Raw genomic sequence first — 21,062 nt, 5'->3', positions numbered from 1 at the left:
TGCAGAGCGGACAAGGTCATGTTTTGTTTTCTTGTGTATTATTCCTCTGGTCTCTTCGTTTTATACTGTGTGGCTTTAACTTTGATAATGTTCAGGTGACTGAGTGAACACAGATGTTTGCGTTCTTTTCTCTGCTCTTCTGCATCACATATGTAGCAGACAAGTGACTGCAGAAGGCAGTGTTGTTTAGTAAATGCCATATGCTTTGCAGTGCTTTATAATAACAAACGTGGAATGTAAACACTTGTGTTTAATCCATCAAACTGCACGACGTTTCTTTATGTTCCAGTTCTTAAACCTTGAACAGCGTCAGTAAAATGGTCTGATGACTTTCAGCAGTTCCATCTCACTATGACGTGACTTGCACCTCCAAAAAAACACAATCCTATCAAACCCATCACCCATCTCTTTACCAGGTGGAGCTGTTTGAAATCAAATCTTACACTAGGTCCTGGTAAACTGTCAAACCTGTGGTTTTCATATCCTCTGGAGCTCCATCCAGTGCACATTAATCAACCTAAATGACACACTGACACACTTTACTGAATGAGAACAATGTGCTGAACCACTTTGGAGCTAGAACAGGGATAGTACATGTTGGCATTGGAAAAAACTAAACTTAAACTGAAAACGTAAACATATGTGTTGAACCGGCTCGTTTTGGAAATGTTTTTATTGGCACTGAAAAGGTTTCACTGAAAAATCAAAGAAAGGCATTAAAAATGGTGTTTTTGCATTCTGATGTGTTTTTCGATGACAATCTTCTATTTTTTTCTTCATGTCACTCTTTTTTGAGTGTCAGGTTGTTTTACACTGACACTGGTTTTCAGTTTCACTGTATAATTTGTACATTAAGGGGAGAACGTCCCTCTTTCCCTGTACATTAATATGCTGTGAAACTACTTTGTATTTTATATGGTCATAGAGACATTTTTTAGGAGAAATCCAACAAACCTATTATGGAAACAGTTAAATCATGTTAGGACTTGGTCCTATTTGGTCAGCTATTAAAAAAAGTCTTTATTTAATATTTGATGTGTAATATAATGTCATTTCTATTTGGTATATAAAAGGTGAGAAGTGATTGTCGAGTATTTGTTTGTCCTGTTTGGCCGCTACAGGCACATTACCGTAACTGCAAGAATAGAACAAAATCCAAATGAAAAAACTTAACACTAAAGAAAGGGTAACATGAAGAAAAAATCTGAAAGTCGTCATTGAAAAACACATGCCAATGCAAAAGTGATGAAAATATGATAACAATTTGTAATGCCTACGTCTTGTATTCATTGTTTCAATGCCAATATCTCCTTTTTGAGTTAAAGTTTGGTGTTCAATGCCAATTTATTTATTTTCGGATTCAAAGATTTACTGTCACTTTAGCGCCATATGCCTCCTGGTGAATCTTTACTTTATGAGATATTCCAGATAGACCAAAAGTAGTGTATGTATTGTAATAAAATACTATGCATTAAGTAAAAATAGACGTCTTGGCCGTCAGGTCTGATTCAAACACATTAAACACGGACACTTCCTGTTGGTGCTACTTACAACAGAAGAAGTTTAAATTAAAAAGCAGAAAGTTCTTGATGCTATATAGTCAGTTCAAGCAACACACAATCATTTAATCTCTACTCACACATTTAAGTTCCAATAAATATCAATATTGTGGTAATCAATAAACACATTCAAAATGTGTTTATTGTAATATAAAATGACATTTGGCCGGTCTATGTACAAGTTAAAGCAGATATGCAGCAAAGGAAAATGTGACGTCAAACATTCCAGTTTATCAGAGCAGAGCGTTAACATATACAAGGGGTCAGAGCACCCTCGTATTTTACATCAACTGAGCACATAGCCAGATGTGAAAGAATAAACTGTGGATTCTGTACGCAGGGGAACTCAGAGGAAAGTGGTTTCCCCCACAATATGTGACTGGAACACAGTGAACTACAATGAAGACTAGGGTTTCAGCCATTTGTATTTATAAAGAAATGGCAGTGAAATATAATATCTAAAGATGTAACTCGAGACCATTGGGCAACATACTGTAGGTTTATCTAGAGTCAAATGGTACAAACATCATTGTGTCTGTGAGTGTCTTCTCAATACCATTGTAATCATTGGAAGAATGCAACACACCTGTGCACACCCAGCTGTTAGAAGATCCACCTCTTGGGAATTGTAGTTTTTAAGTACTGAATGGTGTACTGTGAGGCATACAACTGGAAGCCATACTTCTCATACTCGTAACATACAAAAAGGGGTGGAACACAGTGAATAAAGGAAAAACCTATACAATCAGGAAGTACCTTACAGCCGTACCACACAATGTCTGTCTGTCTGTCTAATACAATGGAGTTGAATGATATTGCGTTCGTAATAGACGTCACTGTCAACAGTTTTCATATAAGCTGATTTCCACCAAAGAAATAGTCCCTGCTGAGAAATGGGGACACTGACTTTTTCAATTGTCATTTTTCAATGCTTGTGGCAGAGACCTTAGAGATTGACCACCTCAGCATGAATTCTGAAATGATGTGCATGGCTAGACACTAAGGGGTAAATGAGAAAATGTGTTTTTGTGATTTGTTTAAATCATTAAAATGCATGCTCTGCACTGTTAACCACACTGTCTGCGACTCACATCACATCTGTTTTCTGCCGAACAGTGCCGACCGAGATGCTAGAACACAATGTCTCTTTCCCTCTCTGAAACTGAACTGAACTCAATTATTTTAAATTGATTTCAATCATTTAAAGGAAACGCAGCAAATGCTCACATTTGGGAAGCTTGAACCATTCCTTGTTTGACATTTTTGCACAAAAAAAGACAAACTATTAGCAAAATAGTTGCCAATACATTTTCTGTCAATCGACATTTAGATTTTTCAAATGGTTTCAGCTATAGCTGCTTGTATATACTGTTGGGAAGCTTTATTTATAATAAAACATGATATTTTAGAAGCTCTTTGTATCTTTTTTCAAGCAAAAACCTTAATTTGTAAAGTAACTAAAGCCGTTAAATAATTGTAGAAGTAAGAAAATACTCAAGTAAAATTGGTCAGAACTTAAAATGTAACAGAGAATTTACATTTTGTAACATTTCTAACGCTCTAAATGCTGACGATGGAATACGCATGCCCAACTGTTCTTCATCTTGGGAAGGATTTGGAGTTGTTTCAAGAGGCGTCCTTTATTAGTGGTGGGTAGCAACCCCAAAGGCATGAGGGATTTATTGCCTCCACATTTTGTCTGACCTCAGTACTACAGCAGTTCGAGGATGCTGCTTCCACTCCTTAAACCAAATGGCTGCCGCAGGCTCAGTTTTAAATCCCACTTTTTCTTTTTGCATTAGCCTGCGTTTTCTCATATCCCTGTCAAGCTCTCCAATCTCCCTTTCTTTCCCCTTATCCTTATCAAAGCACACTGTCTGCTTTTTGGACTTTTCCTCCGCACTCCTCTCTTTTTTTCCCTTTAGCAATCTGTTCTTTTTCTTTTCTTTTTCATTTCGTTATTCTAAAAGCTCAGAGAAATGATGCAACTGCTAGGCCGTGACACCAGCACTACATTGTGTGCCCCTCAGGCAGAAGATGCTCTCCTTAAGGATTTACATTTTCAACTGGACTGCAGGGTGTGAGGTTACAAGCTTAAACGACACACACACACACACACACACACACACACACACACACACACACACACACACACACACACACACACACACACACACACACACACACACATACAGAAGTAGTTAAGGGAGTGAAAGCAGGGCTTAGTGCAACAACAGGTTTTTTAATGCAGAAAAGTGCATAATGATCTATCACTGCTGGAAGATGCTGGTTTAAAAGTTATGTGACGTGATCATATTGACAGAAATGCAATTTTACAAATGGCTTGCAGTCCTGAAACTCAAGCACAAAGCCAAAGTTATGGATAGGCTTTTGGAAGCACAGGCTGACTCTGTAAAGAAAACAGAGTCTGAGCAGATGTTTAGGCCAAAGATTCTTCAAAACATTTGCAGATATGCTTGAGTTGGCGTTAGCCCTGCAGCATCTCTGAAATGGAAACCATGACTTAAGTCCAGGTGATCTACATCAACTATTGCCCTGGCTTTTCAGGCACTTCTCTTATTACTCAACACATCGATTATTATTGGAACAGCAACTGAGAGTCTGCTGAGTGTAACTAAAACATAGAGGGATAACAGCTTAGGCTGTTTCCACAACTCAGGTACAAACTACTTGCCATTACTTGTAGAAGATGCATCCTTATTTAAAGATACACTGTGCAGTGGCTCTGCTGTTGGTTTGTACAGGCCAGATAACTGAGCAAAGAGAAAAAGCCTGAGGGGGGTTCGACCCTGTGAGGCCCCTTTCTGTGGTGACATCACTCAGGCTGGAGCCTCTGGGGACACAAAGTATTTATCACTTTCTCTTTATTGCTAAATGGAGCCCTTGAAGTTTTCTGCAGCCTGCATTTTTGTAAATGTTGGAGGCAGACGCTGACAAAGAGAGGTGATAAGGTCAGGTGGGGACTGTTAGGATTTTAGCTTTGCGTGTCATTGAGGCCAGGGAAGGTAGTGTCCACGAGGATTTTTTGGAAATGGTTGCATCCAGGGCACAAAATTAGCATAATTTACCAGCCAAATTCTGGTAAAATATGCAAGAAGCCAGATTTGCATCACTAACAAGCCAAAAAAACTAAGGATTTGGAACATTCACTAGCCATTTGGCCATTTGGCCATTTTCTACCCTTACATACCGTGATGCTGTTTAGGAACAAGTTGTATAATCTGCACTAAAAACAAAATGTTGCTGATTTTCAACCAGTAATGTGTATAGTATATGCAGATAAATCTTTTTTACTTTTGTATGTACGTCTGCACGCAGAGATGGGCATAGTGCAAATTCTGAATTGGAAAGTCAATATTCCAAATTACTTAATACAATTTCATGTTTTGTGTAGAAAATGTAGTCCAAATTGAATTGTGGTTAAATCTACTTATAAGTAAATGATCTTTCTCTCACTCACACACACACACACACACACACACACACACACACACACACACACACACACACACACACACACACACTGATCTGTATTTCACTAATGAGAGAAGTATGATGGGAGTATTCCCACCCATGTCCTTGTGACATTATGGCAGAACACCAAACTGCTTCAATGTATGACGCAGTATTTACGAGCATCTTGAGAGTGTCCTTGTCATCTTGGCAGATCTGGTGCAGTTTGTTTGTTGGAACTCCTTCCTTGTACCAGTAACAGTTGCATACTTTATTCAACATGTCATCAGCAGCTGGGTAAGCCTTATGAATGTCTTCCCAGAGGCGGACTCAAACCAGAAAAAAAAGCTTTAATCTTAGTTATCTTCAATTCTAAAGTGCTCATGAATTGCCTGCCGACCAAATTTCAATAGTTACAAAGATAAACGCTTTTGCAACATTGTTCTACTTTTTCCGCACAGAGCCATCAATGCTGGCAGCATCTTTTTCCATTACATGTCCTTAATTAAGTGAACTATTATTATTTTAATTGCTTTTGGTTACAGAGGGAAGGCAGGCATTTCCGCTCAAAAATGTAAATAATAAAAATGTTTTAATCACATATTTGTCTTCTCTTTTAATCATGAATCCCAATGGTCATTAATGATGACAACCAGAGCTGAAACACATGCTCTTCCAGAGGAAATTCCAGTTTAACATGACTTCCTGTGCTCTTCCTGTGCTGGAGTTGGGCCAGTGGACTGTGCAGGGGGTAGAGAACGAGACTACAGACAAGTATTCGCCCTTAAATGACGTGTACCAAACAATCCTCCGGGCTTCCCTCATTGCTGCGTCTCCCGCACCCTTTTTCATTCTCAATCTTGTTTTTCTCCCACTTCTCTCCCACATTTTTGATTGCAGCTCTTCCCCTGCCCTGACTGCTCTATGTCCTCTTCTTCTTCCTTTATCTTGTAGCCCTCTATTCTTCCCCCTCTGAGCAGCGGCGATCTCAAAGATATGAAGTTATGATGAAATGAAGTTCCCCTCTTTCCTTATCCCTTGTTTAAAGCCCAACCCCTTAAATACCAGGCCACATCAGTGAAAGGCTTAGAAACAAGAGGGAGTTTGACATTAAGTAGAAATCAGGACTCAAAGCCTATACTTAGAGCTATAATTTAACCCAGGTAAATAAAGACTGGCATGATGCACAACACAGTTCTAGCTTTGTAAACTTGAGAGTGTCTGATTAACTGAAGCCTGAGAGAATAATGTATATTCACCACAGTAATTACAAGGTTATTCTGCAGAATTCTGTTTCTTTAGGAAAACACATGTGGCTCTGCTTTAATTCTCTAGTATATTTACAAAAACACAAAGTGCTAGTATTTGATGTCATTCATATGGATATCATTTCCATTCCAGCAATTTGAATTGTTGTTCTTCTGGTTGAAATGTTTCTAACTTTCCACAATGAACTGTAAACAATTAAAAGCTATAGGGCAGTAAGGATGCTTAATGTATGACAGCCCTGTCTCCTACAAAATGATGTTTCTATACAACTAAATGGCATTTCAATAACGTTTGGCTTATTGTTGTAGTTTTAAATATGTGGTTAACGTTGTAAATCTAACCAAAATAAAACAAAAAAGGCAACAAAAATATTTGGTTATTTTAAGGGAACAAAACTACTTGGTTGGTTTAAGTGAAAGATCATGGTTGGCTTAAAATGACCGTTATTTAAAATCATTACATTTTGGGACATGAACATCTCCTGGTGAAAGTCTTGTGTTTGTCAGACCCATCCAAACACTAACCCAATTTGAATGCAAACTAAATCACCTGAAATATGTAGCTTTGCTACTTTAATTAATTCTCTAAATCTCTGTCTCTGTCAGCCACTTCTCTGCAGTAGTGTTTTACACGCTTGGTGAAATCATCTAGGTTAAATGGTAGCCATGAGTCACCGGCTACAAGCAGACATTTCCATGTCTCGTTGGTCTGGCTCTGTGTGAGAAGTGTTTGTTCGGGAACACTGACTGGACTTCGCAGCCAGTACGTAAGGGGCAGCACAGACTCACATTGTGTTAAAAGAATGCACCCTTCTCTCTACTGAATCACTTTCTTCTCTACTGGACATCTTTTGAGTCACATAGGAATCTGAAGGAGCAATGCCAGTGATGTTGAAGCAACACACATTGATCCAAAAAAAAAAAACTAATATCTCTTTTACAGCTCTTCTGATTTACTTTGTGCTTCACAAAACTGACGCTGTTTCCAGCTAATACATGTATATGCTTTGCACACAATTTGATTTTAATAGTAGGTGACATTTCAAGAAACATCATCCCCTCTGCTGAGTTCTGGCACTGCTGCATGGTAAAGACTCCAGCACTATGTGTGTTGGAAGGAACTTTACTAATCCTAATATGTTTTCCTTCTGAACATGGAGATTATCTATGTTTCTAAGATCTGTGTTTTTGGACCCACGTATCCACATTGACCTGCTGCCTACACAGACTTTGTCACTTGGTAAACCACGTTACCTGTCCCGGTCAAGTTACATGGGTTACATACAAATTTATTAGGGCTTCCTCTTCTTAGTTTATTAGTCGACTGGTTTGGGTTAGGGTTAGGGTTGCTGGTTTTGGTGAATTTCTTTAGTCAATTAGTGCTGAATTACTTTGAGCACATCTTTGGTAAACACAAGATTAAATTGGTGCTTTTGCATGATTCTTTGTCGAGAAACTCAGTTTTACTGATCTATCCATTAAATTAGCTCATCGTATGAGTGTTAGTCGACTAAGAATTCATTTGGTCAGTGCATTACTTTTCATAGATATGAATACAAACAGTGTAAGACAAGAGCCTGAGTAAAATAAATCCACTGTTTTATTTGTTTCTGAGAAATGCAGCATGGCAGAGCTCACTGGTAATGAGGCCATATAGTACTGTGGTTCTTAACTAGAAACTAATCATTTGTAAGACTATATACATTATAATATTATTACTTTTACCAGACCGCAGTAATGTCATTACCACTGCATTAGCTCCACTACAAAAGGACCGCCTGGATACAAAACTGACCTTGAGGCATTTCACCACACTTATATGAAGCATTTCACCATAGAGTCAATCAGCTGTCCAACAAGTTGTTAAGAGCCTAAACATAAGTTAGGCCACATTGCTAACCCTTATCACCCATGTAGCCCTCTGCAGTTGTAATATACACAACCTAGCTACAACTTAGAATTTAGGTCAGACCGCACAAGTGACAACATGCAATTATGGCTGACAGTCACCATGTTGTGATGTTAAAGCAAGTGGTGCTTGAGAATCTGACATTTTGAAGAATTTATGAGGAGAAGGTTACATCTTGGGCATTACTTGTTCTTAATATGCCATCAAATCTAAAGAAAAGTATGCTACGACTATATATTACGGTCTCTCTATAGCTTAATTCTGTCATAAACTGAAATGTGTGCATGATCCAATCATTGCGTATTACTGACAATGTTACTCGTCTTTGCTTAATTGGAAAATTCACTCAACAGTGAAGTTAATCTGATTTTGCTGAATCATTACCTGGCCTAAAGCACTTCACCACAGAGAGGTTCCCAGATGGGACCTAACATCTCATGAAATTGGAAGATTTAAGGCAATTACAGCCTTAAATCTGTAATAGTCACCAGGGGAGAGACAGAGAACATTTTATATTACACTAAGGCCTGACAACCTACGGAGGATAAGCTCCAAACGGCAAAGTCCTCCTGATCTTCTGAAAAAACTACAAGCAGCTGTATCAACACTGTACAGGCAAACTACCCTTTGACAAAGGCATTGACATGACGGTCATGTTTGTTTTCCTGGTATTTGGGGATGGACAATATTACTTTTTAATTGTTAAACTACCAAATATTTATCATCATTCTATCCAGAATGCTTTTCATGAACAATTAAATTAAAAACATTTTAATTGGTTAGAATTGAAGAAGCAGAGGCTGAGATGTCCTATTAGTCCTTAGTGGGTCAAGCTACACAAATGCTCGATCCCTGTATTTCCCATGCAACATGACATCATCCTTCTTCAGACCTATTTGCCTCACACGTGCCCACTTCTTTCAAACGCCGCACCTCAAAGTTGTTATAAAAATAAAGTAAAAGTCTCAAGCCCAAGCTGAGATAACAATAATGACATTGCCATAAATCAATGGAGTGCGCCTTTAATTATTATTATTTTTTTACTATATTGATGGACTGTGAACAGCAGAAATATCAACCTGAAACTGTTTATTCAATTACAATTCATCACATGAAAATGTAGCGGCCGAGCTCTTCCCTGTGACTAGCATGAATAGCAGTTCTGCCATATTCCTAATTAGAATGAAATCAAGACAATTACACCACTTGGGAAACCCAGCCCCTTATCTGTTTACATTCTGTCCTGTCATCCTCCCACACCGACAGGCTGAGAGGATGACAGGGCAGATGTAACTAAGTGCCAATCAAGGACCAGGAAGTCTGTCAGTGGGGAGCCATAATTGCATGGCTTTCGAACAAATAGTTACTTTAACTTGAACCTGCGGAGGTAGTCAGTCTAAAGACATTGGAGAAATCTGTGGAAAACCATGAGCCAGTAATTTCCACAGCTATCCACACTCAAGGCAAAGTAAACAAATATGTACACGTTATGTCTTAGATCAGCCGATTAACAACCTCTATTTCCAACTATATCTAAAGGCTAAGATGTTTTTTATCTTCCAAATACTGCCAAAGAAACTATTTTAACATCTGGAAGTCATCCCCCCACCCCAAACCTCCATTTGCTGACTGCAATGATTTGGTTTATAAGTAGTTCCCATGAAGCAGTCCTCACAGACACAATCTGCATTAAAAATCTATCAGCTCCATCGCCTGTGCCACCAAGACAGCCCAGGTTCAACGCCAGACGCTACACATCAGGAGACTGTAAAAACGCTGTCGTCCTCGAACGTGTAACTCAAGACAATGTACAATCCGGTGAGCCCGACCCCCTTAAACTCTGGAAGAAAAGAGGCGTGTAATCAAGTCATTGCTCAAAAATGCAGCATGTGTTTCTAATCAAGGCCGTCTGTGGACCTGGTTGAATTCACATGTTTGGACGTTTGAGCTTTGGTAGAAAACAGCCCATTTGTTGCGATGTCAGTGATGTGGCAACAACAACTGGAACCAATTTGGAAGACTGAGTGACCTCATGTAGGTTTTGTTGATTTGGAATAGCAGATTTTTTGGTTTTTGCTCATGTGCTTTTGAGTTGATTTACGTTTTTGGCTGTGATGAATATTAAAAACCAAGACAAATGTAACGGCTAACAAACCAGTAATCCGCTGGTTTAACAAAGACTGAGTGTTTAGGCTCTTTGATGTAAGTTGCTAAGTGGCATCTTTCAAGATGTTTTACAGCTATGTCAGCGTCTGGGAGGAGCAACGTTAAACACACACACACACACACACACACATGCAGAGGCATGATTCTATCTCAGGCTACAACTGTGGGCACAGATTCCTTTTTTTTTGTTGGAGTCCGTGATCTATTGTAGTTTTCTTTTCCTTTTTGCATGTTCACAACCATAAACTTCACTCCAAATATTATACAAATACAGGTTGTAGGTTTTGTATGAGGGATGCACCATACTTTCCTGGTAATCTATACTGGCGTCACCATTTCCAATTGCTCAAAGCCTAAAGTCTGCTCCTTGATCTCATTTGCCAACTTGTGTTCTTTTGCAAGAAAACTTTCCGCACATGTGCATCCAGCCACATGACTGTACTGCCTAAAAAGTTCAACATTTGTTTTGGACATGTTTTCAGTCTTCAAAGAATCTAATTAGATTTAGTAAATTCCACTGAAGTCTGATTAATCAGATATCTTTCCAATAACTTCAGTTCTCTCAACATTGCTGACTTTGTTTTATTATTCAGAAGATCCTCTCAAAATTGTGCTGAAGGTTTACTGAGAGAATGAGACTGCTTGCAATTAGAGTTTCATCAACATTCAACCACACTCAATTTGAAGTTTCAATTTTCCATATAAAAGTCTCACTTAAATGGAGGAACACTGGTAACTGTAGCCATGGGCCTATGCAATACTCCAGTGCTACTCGGATTTACACAAATTTGTATTACAAACGTATTTGTGGTACGTCAAAAACAACCGTAATCCCAACTTCAAAACGTAATTGACGATGCAATCGTCCTATGGGAATGGAATTCTTTTAGGAGACCAGGCTGAACAAATAGTTACATTGGTTGAGTTTAAAATACCAAAAAAATCAGAAATTTAAAAACCGTTGTGTTGAACAAGCCTTGAAAACCCCCTCACTCACACACACACACACACACACACACACACACACACACACACACACACACACACACACACACACACACACACACACACACTGTATCAAAGTGCTGGTGAACCACATTTTCCCTTAGTCTACAAAAACCATGAACTTTCCACTGTTTTTATTTGGTCAAAATGCAATTTGCATCACCCACCACTATTCCATGGAAAGAGGCCCACAAGATCGCTGCGCAGCTTCACATGAACACATATGGTCAGAGACAGGATTGAGAAGCTAATTCAAACAGAGCCTCTAAGTACTTTTTAACTAAATATGACAAAACACATTAACATATTGCCTGATCATGTCCGAGGAGCAGAGAGCATAGTACAGCTGTTTCTTCTGTCACAGCCAGGGAAAGTATCCCTTTGAAATATTGAACAATGTACCTATAATTCAATCAACATTAATATAACTGTGTTGCCCTATTTGTCAAATGCCAGCATGAATAGAAGAGGGATTTTTTTCCAGTACAGTTAAAGTGTGCACGAACAGTATGAGATATGTTTTTCTTCAACGTTTTTCGGGCCAAGGACCCCCAAACTGGTGTAGCGTGGTGCAGGGTCCCCTACTGTATATATTGTAAAGAAGAGGCTTGAAGAGGTCTGTGCGACGGGGGGGGGATTTATTTTAGTTCACTCCTCTCCTTTCCTCCACTCCGTCTCTGACTGTAGGTGTGTGTCGCCGCCCATCGTAAAGTACAGCGGAGGAGGGAATGTGAATGGCAAAGCAAAAAAAAAAATTGTAATAAAAAAAAAAAATACTTTTTATTTTTAAATGCTTTATCTACAAAATAAATTGCGACCCCCTGCAGTACCTCCGCGGACCCCCTGGGGCTCACGGACCCCCTGTTGAAGACCTATGTTTTAGGGCCTTCTCTGCATTCACCACATGGTGGTGCTCTATCTGGTGCCACACTATCACACAACTGTATCAGCTTTATGTGAACTTAAAGAGTAAAACTAATTTAAATTAATAATATAATGACAAAAAAAGTAAATTATCGAGAGGTACTGACAGCTTCTTAAAAAAACAAACAGTACTGTCTGTGCTGCACTGCTTAACTCCACACTTCATCAGGGGCCCATCAAATGAACTTTCCAGTGCTCAGTCTGGCCCATTACATCATATGTAGAAATAACACAGTCCCTGTGACGCCACACGAGATCAAACACTCCAGTTGGGGGAAAAAAGAGGGGGGAAGCACAGTTCATGTAAAACAAGAACACTCAGGTGTTCCAGCGCTTGGCGTTGCCAGCTGAAGACATCAGCAGTACACCGAGTGACTCAGAGAATCCAACAGCATCTCTCCTTCTCATGTCTCCTCACATCTGGCCTGAATTAACATGCAGTCTGTGTTCCCTCAGAGGCGCGTGAGCTCTGGTTCTGAAATCTTTTTTGCAGATGTACAATGTCCAAAGGGGAAGAAAATGGTTGTGGTAACACTTAATGAATGTTCCAAAGTGGTGGAATAGTCCAAGAGTAATGCATAACCGCAAAGGTGCTCATTTCCCTCCACTGCACATTTTCAGCGCCTGAGGGTGACATCACTTGCAATCACTGACAGATGTCCACAGGACTGTTTCCTGATATACAGGGCTTGTTCGCCAATTGCAGATAATCCACATTAGAGCTACTCTCATCTCTTTTAAATGTTCTCTAAACTAGTCTTCAATAACCACGTAGGGTTTGTCCCAATCATCCCCACCAGAGCTCTAACTCACATGTTCCCCACAGTCTACTACATTTGCAGCTGTTTCAATTCTTATCAACACAGAGCGTAGGAAGTTCACAGTACTTGACCAAAAAGTCTTATCAAAAGGGACATCTCCCTAATCAAGAGCAAACTTAACACTAAACACTAACCCTAACCCAAAAGTCCAAACTAATGTTCAGTCTATTCAAAGGGCAACCATCAGCAAACTTTCACACATTATACTCAACACAATTAGTTGTTAAAACAAACAGCAGATGAGTTCACTTACCACTGTTCACGTCTTGACATTGAACAATCAAAACCTGAGCTACGGAGACGACCAGGAAAAAGAAAGTCCTTAAATGCTCAAAGCTCATCATGTCTATAAAAAAGACATGAGCCGTCCTTGTGCGTAAAGCAAGGGGAAAAAAGATGAAAAGGAAAAAAAAATGCTCAGGTTATCACTGCACCACCATGAATACAAGAGTAGCTCTCCTTGTAAGCAGCAAGCAGACCCAGCCCAGACTGCGTGAGTGCTTTTTTGTGTAGTTACAGCTTTAAATGAGAAGAATGCTGGCCAGCCTAATTTTCCTCCCCCTTTTGTCAGCCCTCTCCCATAACCATCCTCTCACAGGCTTTTGTGGCTGTGGGAGAACTACACCCATGTTCACAAGTTCTCATACTTTCCAGTGATTGTTTCTGTCTGTCTAGTTATCTCACACCGTAATTGTCTTAACTCAGTAAAAGATGCAAGACAACAGATAAGAAAAAATGACTTTGCTTGTTCTTAGGTGTCACTGATTTTTGCGTCTTTTCAGAAGTGGTTACTAAGTAAGATCATAAAACTGCTGTTTTATTGACGTCTCTGGGGCACCAAACAAGACACACAGTAAGCTCAGAATCCTTTTTTACTAGACAATTAAAAGCAAGAATAGAGTTTATAACTACTCTTTTCTAATGAGAAATTGTAGTCAAGTAACTGTAGTGTAAAAGCTTGCCTGTCGATTTGGTTGCTTTTAAATAAGTAGCATCTCTTTAGTTGCACAAGTCAAAAGTGCAGAAAAGGAGATAAAAAGCAAAGTGAAACTGTGTGTGACAGTCACTGTGGGTGGTCACGATTGTAGGTGGTCATGAATGTAGGTGGAGAATCCAGAGTGTAAATTTAGAGAGAGATCTGAGGTCGACACCTCGATTTGGGCCGAGAACATAGAATCTACCTACAGTGCTAATACACGTTTTAAATCTCATAAAAGGGCAATGGTTTAGATAACTAAAAGCAATATTAGCCTAGTCAGATGTGTCTAATACATACATTGTCTGTGTGTATTTTCAATAATGCGATCTTTAAAGTTCTTAATCTTGACCCTAACATATAGTACGATGATATACAATATAATTTTCAACAAAATCTAAGATTTTTCTGTCATTGTTGACGCAGAACATGCCATGTACTCCCAAATCCAATATAGTGCCAGACAAATAAAGTTTATAGATTCAACTCTTAATTTGACCCCACCTCTGTCCAGTGAGACTCCTTGGAGTGATGAGCCAATCCTTTTCCTCCTAGAAGACATAAGGGAATGTGTTGTACCTCAGTTCAGTCACTGAAATGTTTCATAAAGAAAACATTGATTCATCTTCTGGAAAATTAGACTAAGAGGAAAAAAGAGTGAAAAAAGACGAGCCGAGGGATTCTCTATGGAGCAGTTCACTATTTAATTCAGTTGGGGCGGATCATGGGGCAAGTTCTGGATACAAACATAATACTACCATCAGTTAACAACAACTCTTCAATCTTAACAGCACAATAAGTTTGATGAACAAACTGATCAAACATGAATTTCAATCCATTTGCAAATCCATTTCAAATACATGTTATTTATATTCAACTCATTAAAATTACACCAAAGTGTTTTGCCCAAACTCATGGGAAGGTGTGTAAATAGCAAATCACTTGTCAAGAAGATTTGCGTATCATCCCTAAGCATTTTAAGCCATTAGGTCATTTAACGTCATTCTCATTTCCAACTCGTCACATACGTAGGCTATACACGATCGCAGCTGTAAACAGGTTTAAGAAAAGATCATGGTTTGGATCAACCGAAGTACGTTCATTAGACTAATTTATGTTTGTAAGTTAAGTAGTCAACGTTAACGGTCACATAGGGACACAAACATGTGGTTTAACGTTGTGAATTCAATCAAAACTACTTAGTTAGGTTTAGTAAAAGATTGTCGTTAGTTTTAAAATAAGTTATGTACAAAAGTTTAGTAGCAAATGTAAATAAGTCAACGATTGACTTTTGGTTTCACATGGAACACCAACAGCAGTCTCCTGGTTGAAAGTCGTGTTTGTTTGACCCATCCATCAACCCCATCCTCCTCCCTACGCGGACTTTCTCGCTCTTTATACGACCCGACTTCTGGACTACTTGCTCTGAAGTGTCTAATAAAGTGTAAAATGACACACAAGAAGCAAGAAATGCGTAGTGAAACACGTGAAATTACTTAAGAAATGAACGTGTCATTCGTACACCATTTGGTGATACCAGGCTGCACACACAACTAACCCTGAAGTGACAGGAAACAGCTGTGTGCCATGTTCATGAGGTGCTAAAAGCATCAGGTGATTGGCTTTCCATCAGACAGGGTGTGTGCGAGTGTGTGTCTGTGTGTTTAGAAAGAGAGCGGGGTTCAAGTGACTAGCAGAGCTAATGAGAAAGACAGCTGTTTTCTTGTTGGCCCTGACCAAACCACTTTAGCCAATTCAGAGTTCCCCTGAACAAGACTCACAAGTAGCATCCGTTGTGTTTACTGTGGAAACGTAACTGAAACAAGGAAACATCAGGATACTGCAAATACATGTTTGCCAAAGATTTTTCCATTATAGAGAATGTTGCCAAAGCAAGGATAGGTGCTCTAGGAATCAATTTGTGTTTCGTCCCCTGCTGGTCAAACTAGCTTCACAACGGATTGGTTGGAAACAACAGCCAGGCTATTTGCGCATACTGTAAGGGCTTCTGTATTTCTATCAGGAAGCATTTGAAGTTTTTTAAACGACAAGGCTGGTGATATTTTATGGGCTGTACTTCTCAACAAATCCCATTAAAAAGTATCAAATCAATAGTAACAGCATTGTTACTACTAACAGGCAAAATGAAAATTAATCAAATGTTAAAAAAGGTTTTGCATGCAGAGTGAGCATCAACATCTTGGGTGATCTCCGTCTGATTGGCAGCAGATCAATCTACAACTCCTGGTTTCCTCTTACATAAAGGCACAGTTACAAACATTATGCTGTCATCACTAACAGTAATTCAAAAGAGAGAAGGATTATTTCGATTCAGGTTTCCGGGGGTTTGAAGATAATGATCTACCTCCGCTTCCTGCCTTAATATATCACAAATGCTCGTTACCTTCTTTGAATGGACTTTTAAAAAATATATATTTAGTTCGGACTGAATGAAATGGTAAAGGTCAAATTTGAGACAGGGTATCAGGTCAAGGTTATAAATATCAGTGTGGCCAGAAGGATGGAGGCTGAACTTTAGTGTTTCTACACAGCATGTGCTGAGTATTTATTCATTTACCTCTGTGGATAAAAGAACATATAGCCTCAAGCCAAATTGATTTGAGGACAATATTCTTACTCTGTAAATGATCCATCACATGCTTCTAATGTTATGTTATATATCTGCCTTTTTAAGCTTAAATACATATTTGACATACACTTTGTGGTGAACAAACATTAAACACAAACTGACCAAGTGTAAATTAATTTAGTCTAATAGCTTGACTTTGCTTTGGCTCAAAATATGTCTGCATGGGGACTGATATGGCAAAAGCTTAGCGTCGGCCTACTAATCTTTGAACAGAGAAAGACAACAGCAGAAATGGCGAGAGTTGTTCCCTACCTTAACACCTGTATGCTGTTTATTCTCACAACACTGCAAAATTAGGTAATAAAGCAAAGATTACAATAATGGTAACACAAGAAAACTAGCTTGATTAGCAAAGTAGCCATTAACGTTAGCATGTGTTTTAATGTTAGCAAAATGTTTGAGGAATGATAAGATTCTCTTCTAACAGCTTACTTTAAGTTAGTGTAGATAACATTAACCGCTAGAAGGCCTTTAAACTTTACCTACAGCTGTAACTTTTACACTTTACCTACCGACAAAACTCTCATTTACATTCAAATGGACACCAACCTCCTTCTTCTAGTATGTGGCCTCTGTTTTCCTCGTAGGTACGTAGTCCCACCTTACAATTCAACCTGCTAGAAAAAACACTATCAATAACTACTCAAACACAGTATATTAAATTATATGTATATGTCCTGGATAGTTAGACCTTTTTCAGAGCTTGTCATCGTAGGAAAAGCACAGGTGTTACTAATATCATTAACGATGGCTCTGTTCTAATGAAGTGTCAGAAATCGATGTAGCTAAATAGTATTTTTTAATTTTCAGGTTATATACTTGTTCAGTCGCTCAATCTCAAAAGGGGTTGTTGTGGCTTCACATTATGTATTGCTTTACATTTTGGCCTTGAATGACTGCATTCTTTCAAACACATGTATGCAGCTTAAGTATACATTTAATAGTCTAAAATGACCAACTATCTATAACAGATATTTTTTCCTCCCTATGTCACTAGTGGACTTTGCACACAGTATGATTTTAGAGACACTGGACACAGCACACACTTGCTATTGCATTGAAACTGTTGCTGATCCAAAGACTTCACTTTTTATAAAGCGGCTCCAGAAGGAAGTAGTTAACACAAACTCTGCTATGGTACAACTGGCATCCTCCCCCATTTCACTCCTCCATCTCAAGTATTAAACTCCTCCTTTTCGCCATTTTTTTTTTTTTTGGTTCTATGACTGCTTACACATTCTCCTCCTCTAATAAGATGTTAAAATGTCTCTGTGGCTGAAATTGATGACTTCAGCAATGTTAACTACAGGACGTTTCTTTATAAAAACACTTTTAAAAGGCTTGAGGATATAAGTCAGGCGCCACTTTAAAACAGTTTTTCTTAAAGTTGTTTTAAAATGTTCATGTTTGGTTTTTGGGCTATTGCATGTCTTTTCTGCCAAAAGACAAACCAGGCTACAGCTGTACATTCTGTTCTGCTTTGTCAGACATTATAGGTTCACTCGGATCTGATGGTATTCAAAGACATAGGGGTGCTTCTTTGATACGAATTCCAAATAACCTTAGCTTTTGATTGAAACAGAGAATGGAAATAATTATCATTGTCTTAAGTCTCCAAGGCTACGGCTGCCGAAATATTGCAATACACAGCCTCTGCAGCCTGAGCTCACACACCATCAGCAAGCTCTCCATTCCTCAAACTGAAGTAGACGTCCACAGAGAAGAACTAACATAGTCTCCATCTAGGGTTTTTAAAGATCATATTTTAATCTAAAACACAGAATTCCTTTGACTTTCTGTTACTTTCTTGCAAACTAAAGCATTGGACTGGACGGGAGGAATGTTGGAGCAGATGGAATGCACATGAAGCCTATTGTAAAGAGCAGACTTCCATATTGTATATCAGACTATATGATGATAAACGATCACACAGAGATATAATAATCATTTCAATTATATTTTTATGTGTGTAGCATTTTCCTTTAAACTACCTGAGAGACCATCATAAACAGATGAAACTGAGAATAAAAGAGCATCAATAAGAATAATTAGTTGTACATTGTACATTCTGGACAAATACCACTGCGACGATAAACCGCAACATCCCATGGTGTCTGTCTGAGAACCTTTGTTACATGCCATACCCCATCTCTGGGTCCTCTCATGTCCTCATATGTGTCTAATGAAGGCCTGAATGCCCTAATAATTATTATATTTATTCTTCTACATTCAGGCAGGCTCTGAAGGCTTTGAGCACAAATGCTTGACCCTTTGGATGATGGGAGTTCAAGGAGAAACTTGTTGGCAGACCAAATACATTCCACATTGCAAGGAGTCCAACATGTAGGTTGGAGCTGAGCTAATAACTGCTATATGTAATTAGTAAAATCTTATAAAATTAATTCCGAATTCAGCTGGAAACTTGTCCGAGGCATTTGTTAAGACCCTAGCTGCTGTCTTTTGGGCCGATTGTAAACAAGAGCGTTTTCTAGCTAATGCCAGAGTAAACAGAGCTGGAGTATTGCAAGCCAGATGAGAAAACAAGCATGAACTACCTTTTTTTAAGTTTGTAAAAAGATGGGAAAGATCTCCTGAAAGAGCAGGATGGACAGGCAGAGACGGGCAGAAAGCCCTGACAGAATTATCTCAGGCAATGTAAGCTGTGAGCGAACTTCCTACAGCGGAAAAACCTCTGTGCTATCTCTTACTTGTACTTCAACAAACCTCCCTCCACTCCAAACTAAGCTCTGACTGCCAAGGCTGTGACGACTTTCCACTCTTTCCTAACGTGCAGTTTCGTGGTCTGGGCTCATCTGCTAAAGTCATCTCGTCCCAACCCCCCTCCCCTCCCAAACCTAGAAGACGTTTGAGGCCAATAAAACAGAGACAATAACACAAGACAACTTGAAACAAGAAAATCTGGATTTCTTAACAGAACGAAGCGCACATCGAAGGTACAAAATGTCCAACACAAACAAGCGTACACAATATGAATCCTTTCGACACAATGTCTTGTAAATCAGTTGTAGTGAAACAACAGCCATGTCCCTGTCATCACAAGGCCTGATTCATGGTACTCATCCTCTATTGTCAAACTGGATTAATGAGCCAGTAAGGCTCAATAAATATTGTATTACAAAAGCTGGATTACTACTTTGATTTAGAAACAGTATGGGAGTTTGAAATGGGTCTTTTAGTATGAATCTTTTGAATGTGACACTTTGTTATTAGCCTTAAATTATTGTTTTATAACTGTAATTGAGGATGAAACAATGTTCTCACCAAATGAGCTTCTCTGATCATGTAATTTAGAAACTCATCTGGACTGCAGGGGACTGTTGTTTTTAGCATGAAGCACATTTCCAGCAAGTATGAGTGAAGAAAACCTTGTAACCTGCACCAGGGGCCTTCCTCAGTACCCACATAGGAACGCTGCATGCTGCCGTAAATCCAGGGTCGACCTCCTTTACCCCAAAGAGAAATTACTTGTTTTCTTGAGTCTTACTGCTGAACTCTTGAAGCAAGTGCACGGTATCCTGAAGAAAACAGGCCAAGGGAACGTTTGGGAATGATTGAATCGTCAAAATGACTCTACTTTACAGTTTATACTCTTAATTAAGTCCTTAGCAAAGTGGGATTTGTTAATAAAAAATATGCTTTTCCAAACCGCAGAGAAAGTTAAAAAAAATATTTTTTATTCATAGCTCTACATACTCTCTATTCACTAATGATTTATAGTTTAGACAGAAACTTTAAAGAAGGAACAGCCATTAAAATGAAGTTAAAGCAACATCAATAAAAAAAATTAAGGACAACGCTGTTAACATGTGTTAGCAAACAGTTGCCCATTTATATATCCAGCAAATACAAAGCAACATTAGCATTCATTTTAAATTATATTTCTGGCTACATGTCAAATTATTCACTGTTCTTCTAGCTCTGTTTTGGTCTCCACCAAATTCTGACAAAAATATCTTTCTCTTTAGCTGCAAAGTGCTCCGCTGTATTTGTCTGTCTGCTACGGTGTTTATGGAGAACTGATGAATGTAAGTCGAATATTCAATCTTCATTTAGTTCTGTTTTAGTCTCCACTACCTCCCAAGAAATTATGTTAGCTTCTTCATACTCCTATGTTACCAAGCTAGTGGCTCACTTTGACTGTCCAGGTAGCGTACGGTGGATTTATTTGTGCTTTTTCACTAGAACAAGCTGTCTGCAGCTGGAAACAAGTTTCATCAGAGTCGAGTTTTAAAAAAGAAAAGAGTTGTGTAAAAGACACAACACAAAGTGACACATCGGTCTCATGATCT

General features: G+C 38.8%; 1 protein-coding gene across 1 annotated transcript in view; it reads right to left on the bottom strand.

Moving 5' to 3' along the window:
• The window catches only part of LOC115026285 (collagen alpha-2(V) chain-like), a 42,580-nt gene extending 28,962 nt beyond the window's left edge, over positions 1–13,618 (bottom strand). The window contains exon 1 of the mRNA XM_029459043.1: positions 13,380–13,618. Coding sequence (XP_029314903.1) covers positions 13,380–13,470 — 91 coding nt within the window. The 5' untranslated portion in view covers positions 13,471–13,618. The remainder of the gene's footprint in view (positions 1–13,379) is intronic.
• Positions 13,619–21,062: the final 7,444 nt, after the last annotated feature.

This window comes from Cottoperca gobio, chromosome 21, assembly GCF_900634415.1.
Source record: "Cottoperca gobio chromosome 21, fCotGob3.1, whole genome shotgun sequence".
Classification (NCBI taxonomy): Eukaryota; Metazoa; Chordata; class Actinopteri; order Perciformes; family Bovichtidae; genus Cottoperca; species Cottoperca gobio.
The sequence above is the reverse complement of the archived record's forward strand: the minus strand, read 5'-3'. Positions and strand labels throughout refer to the sequence as shown.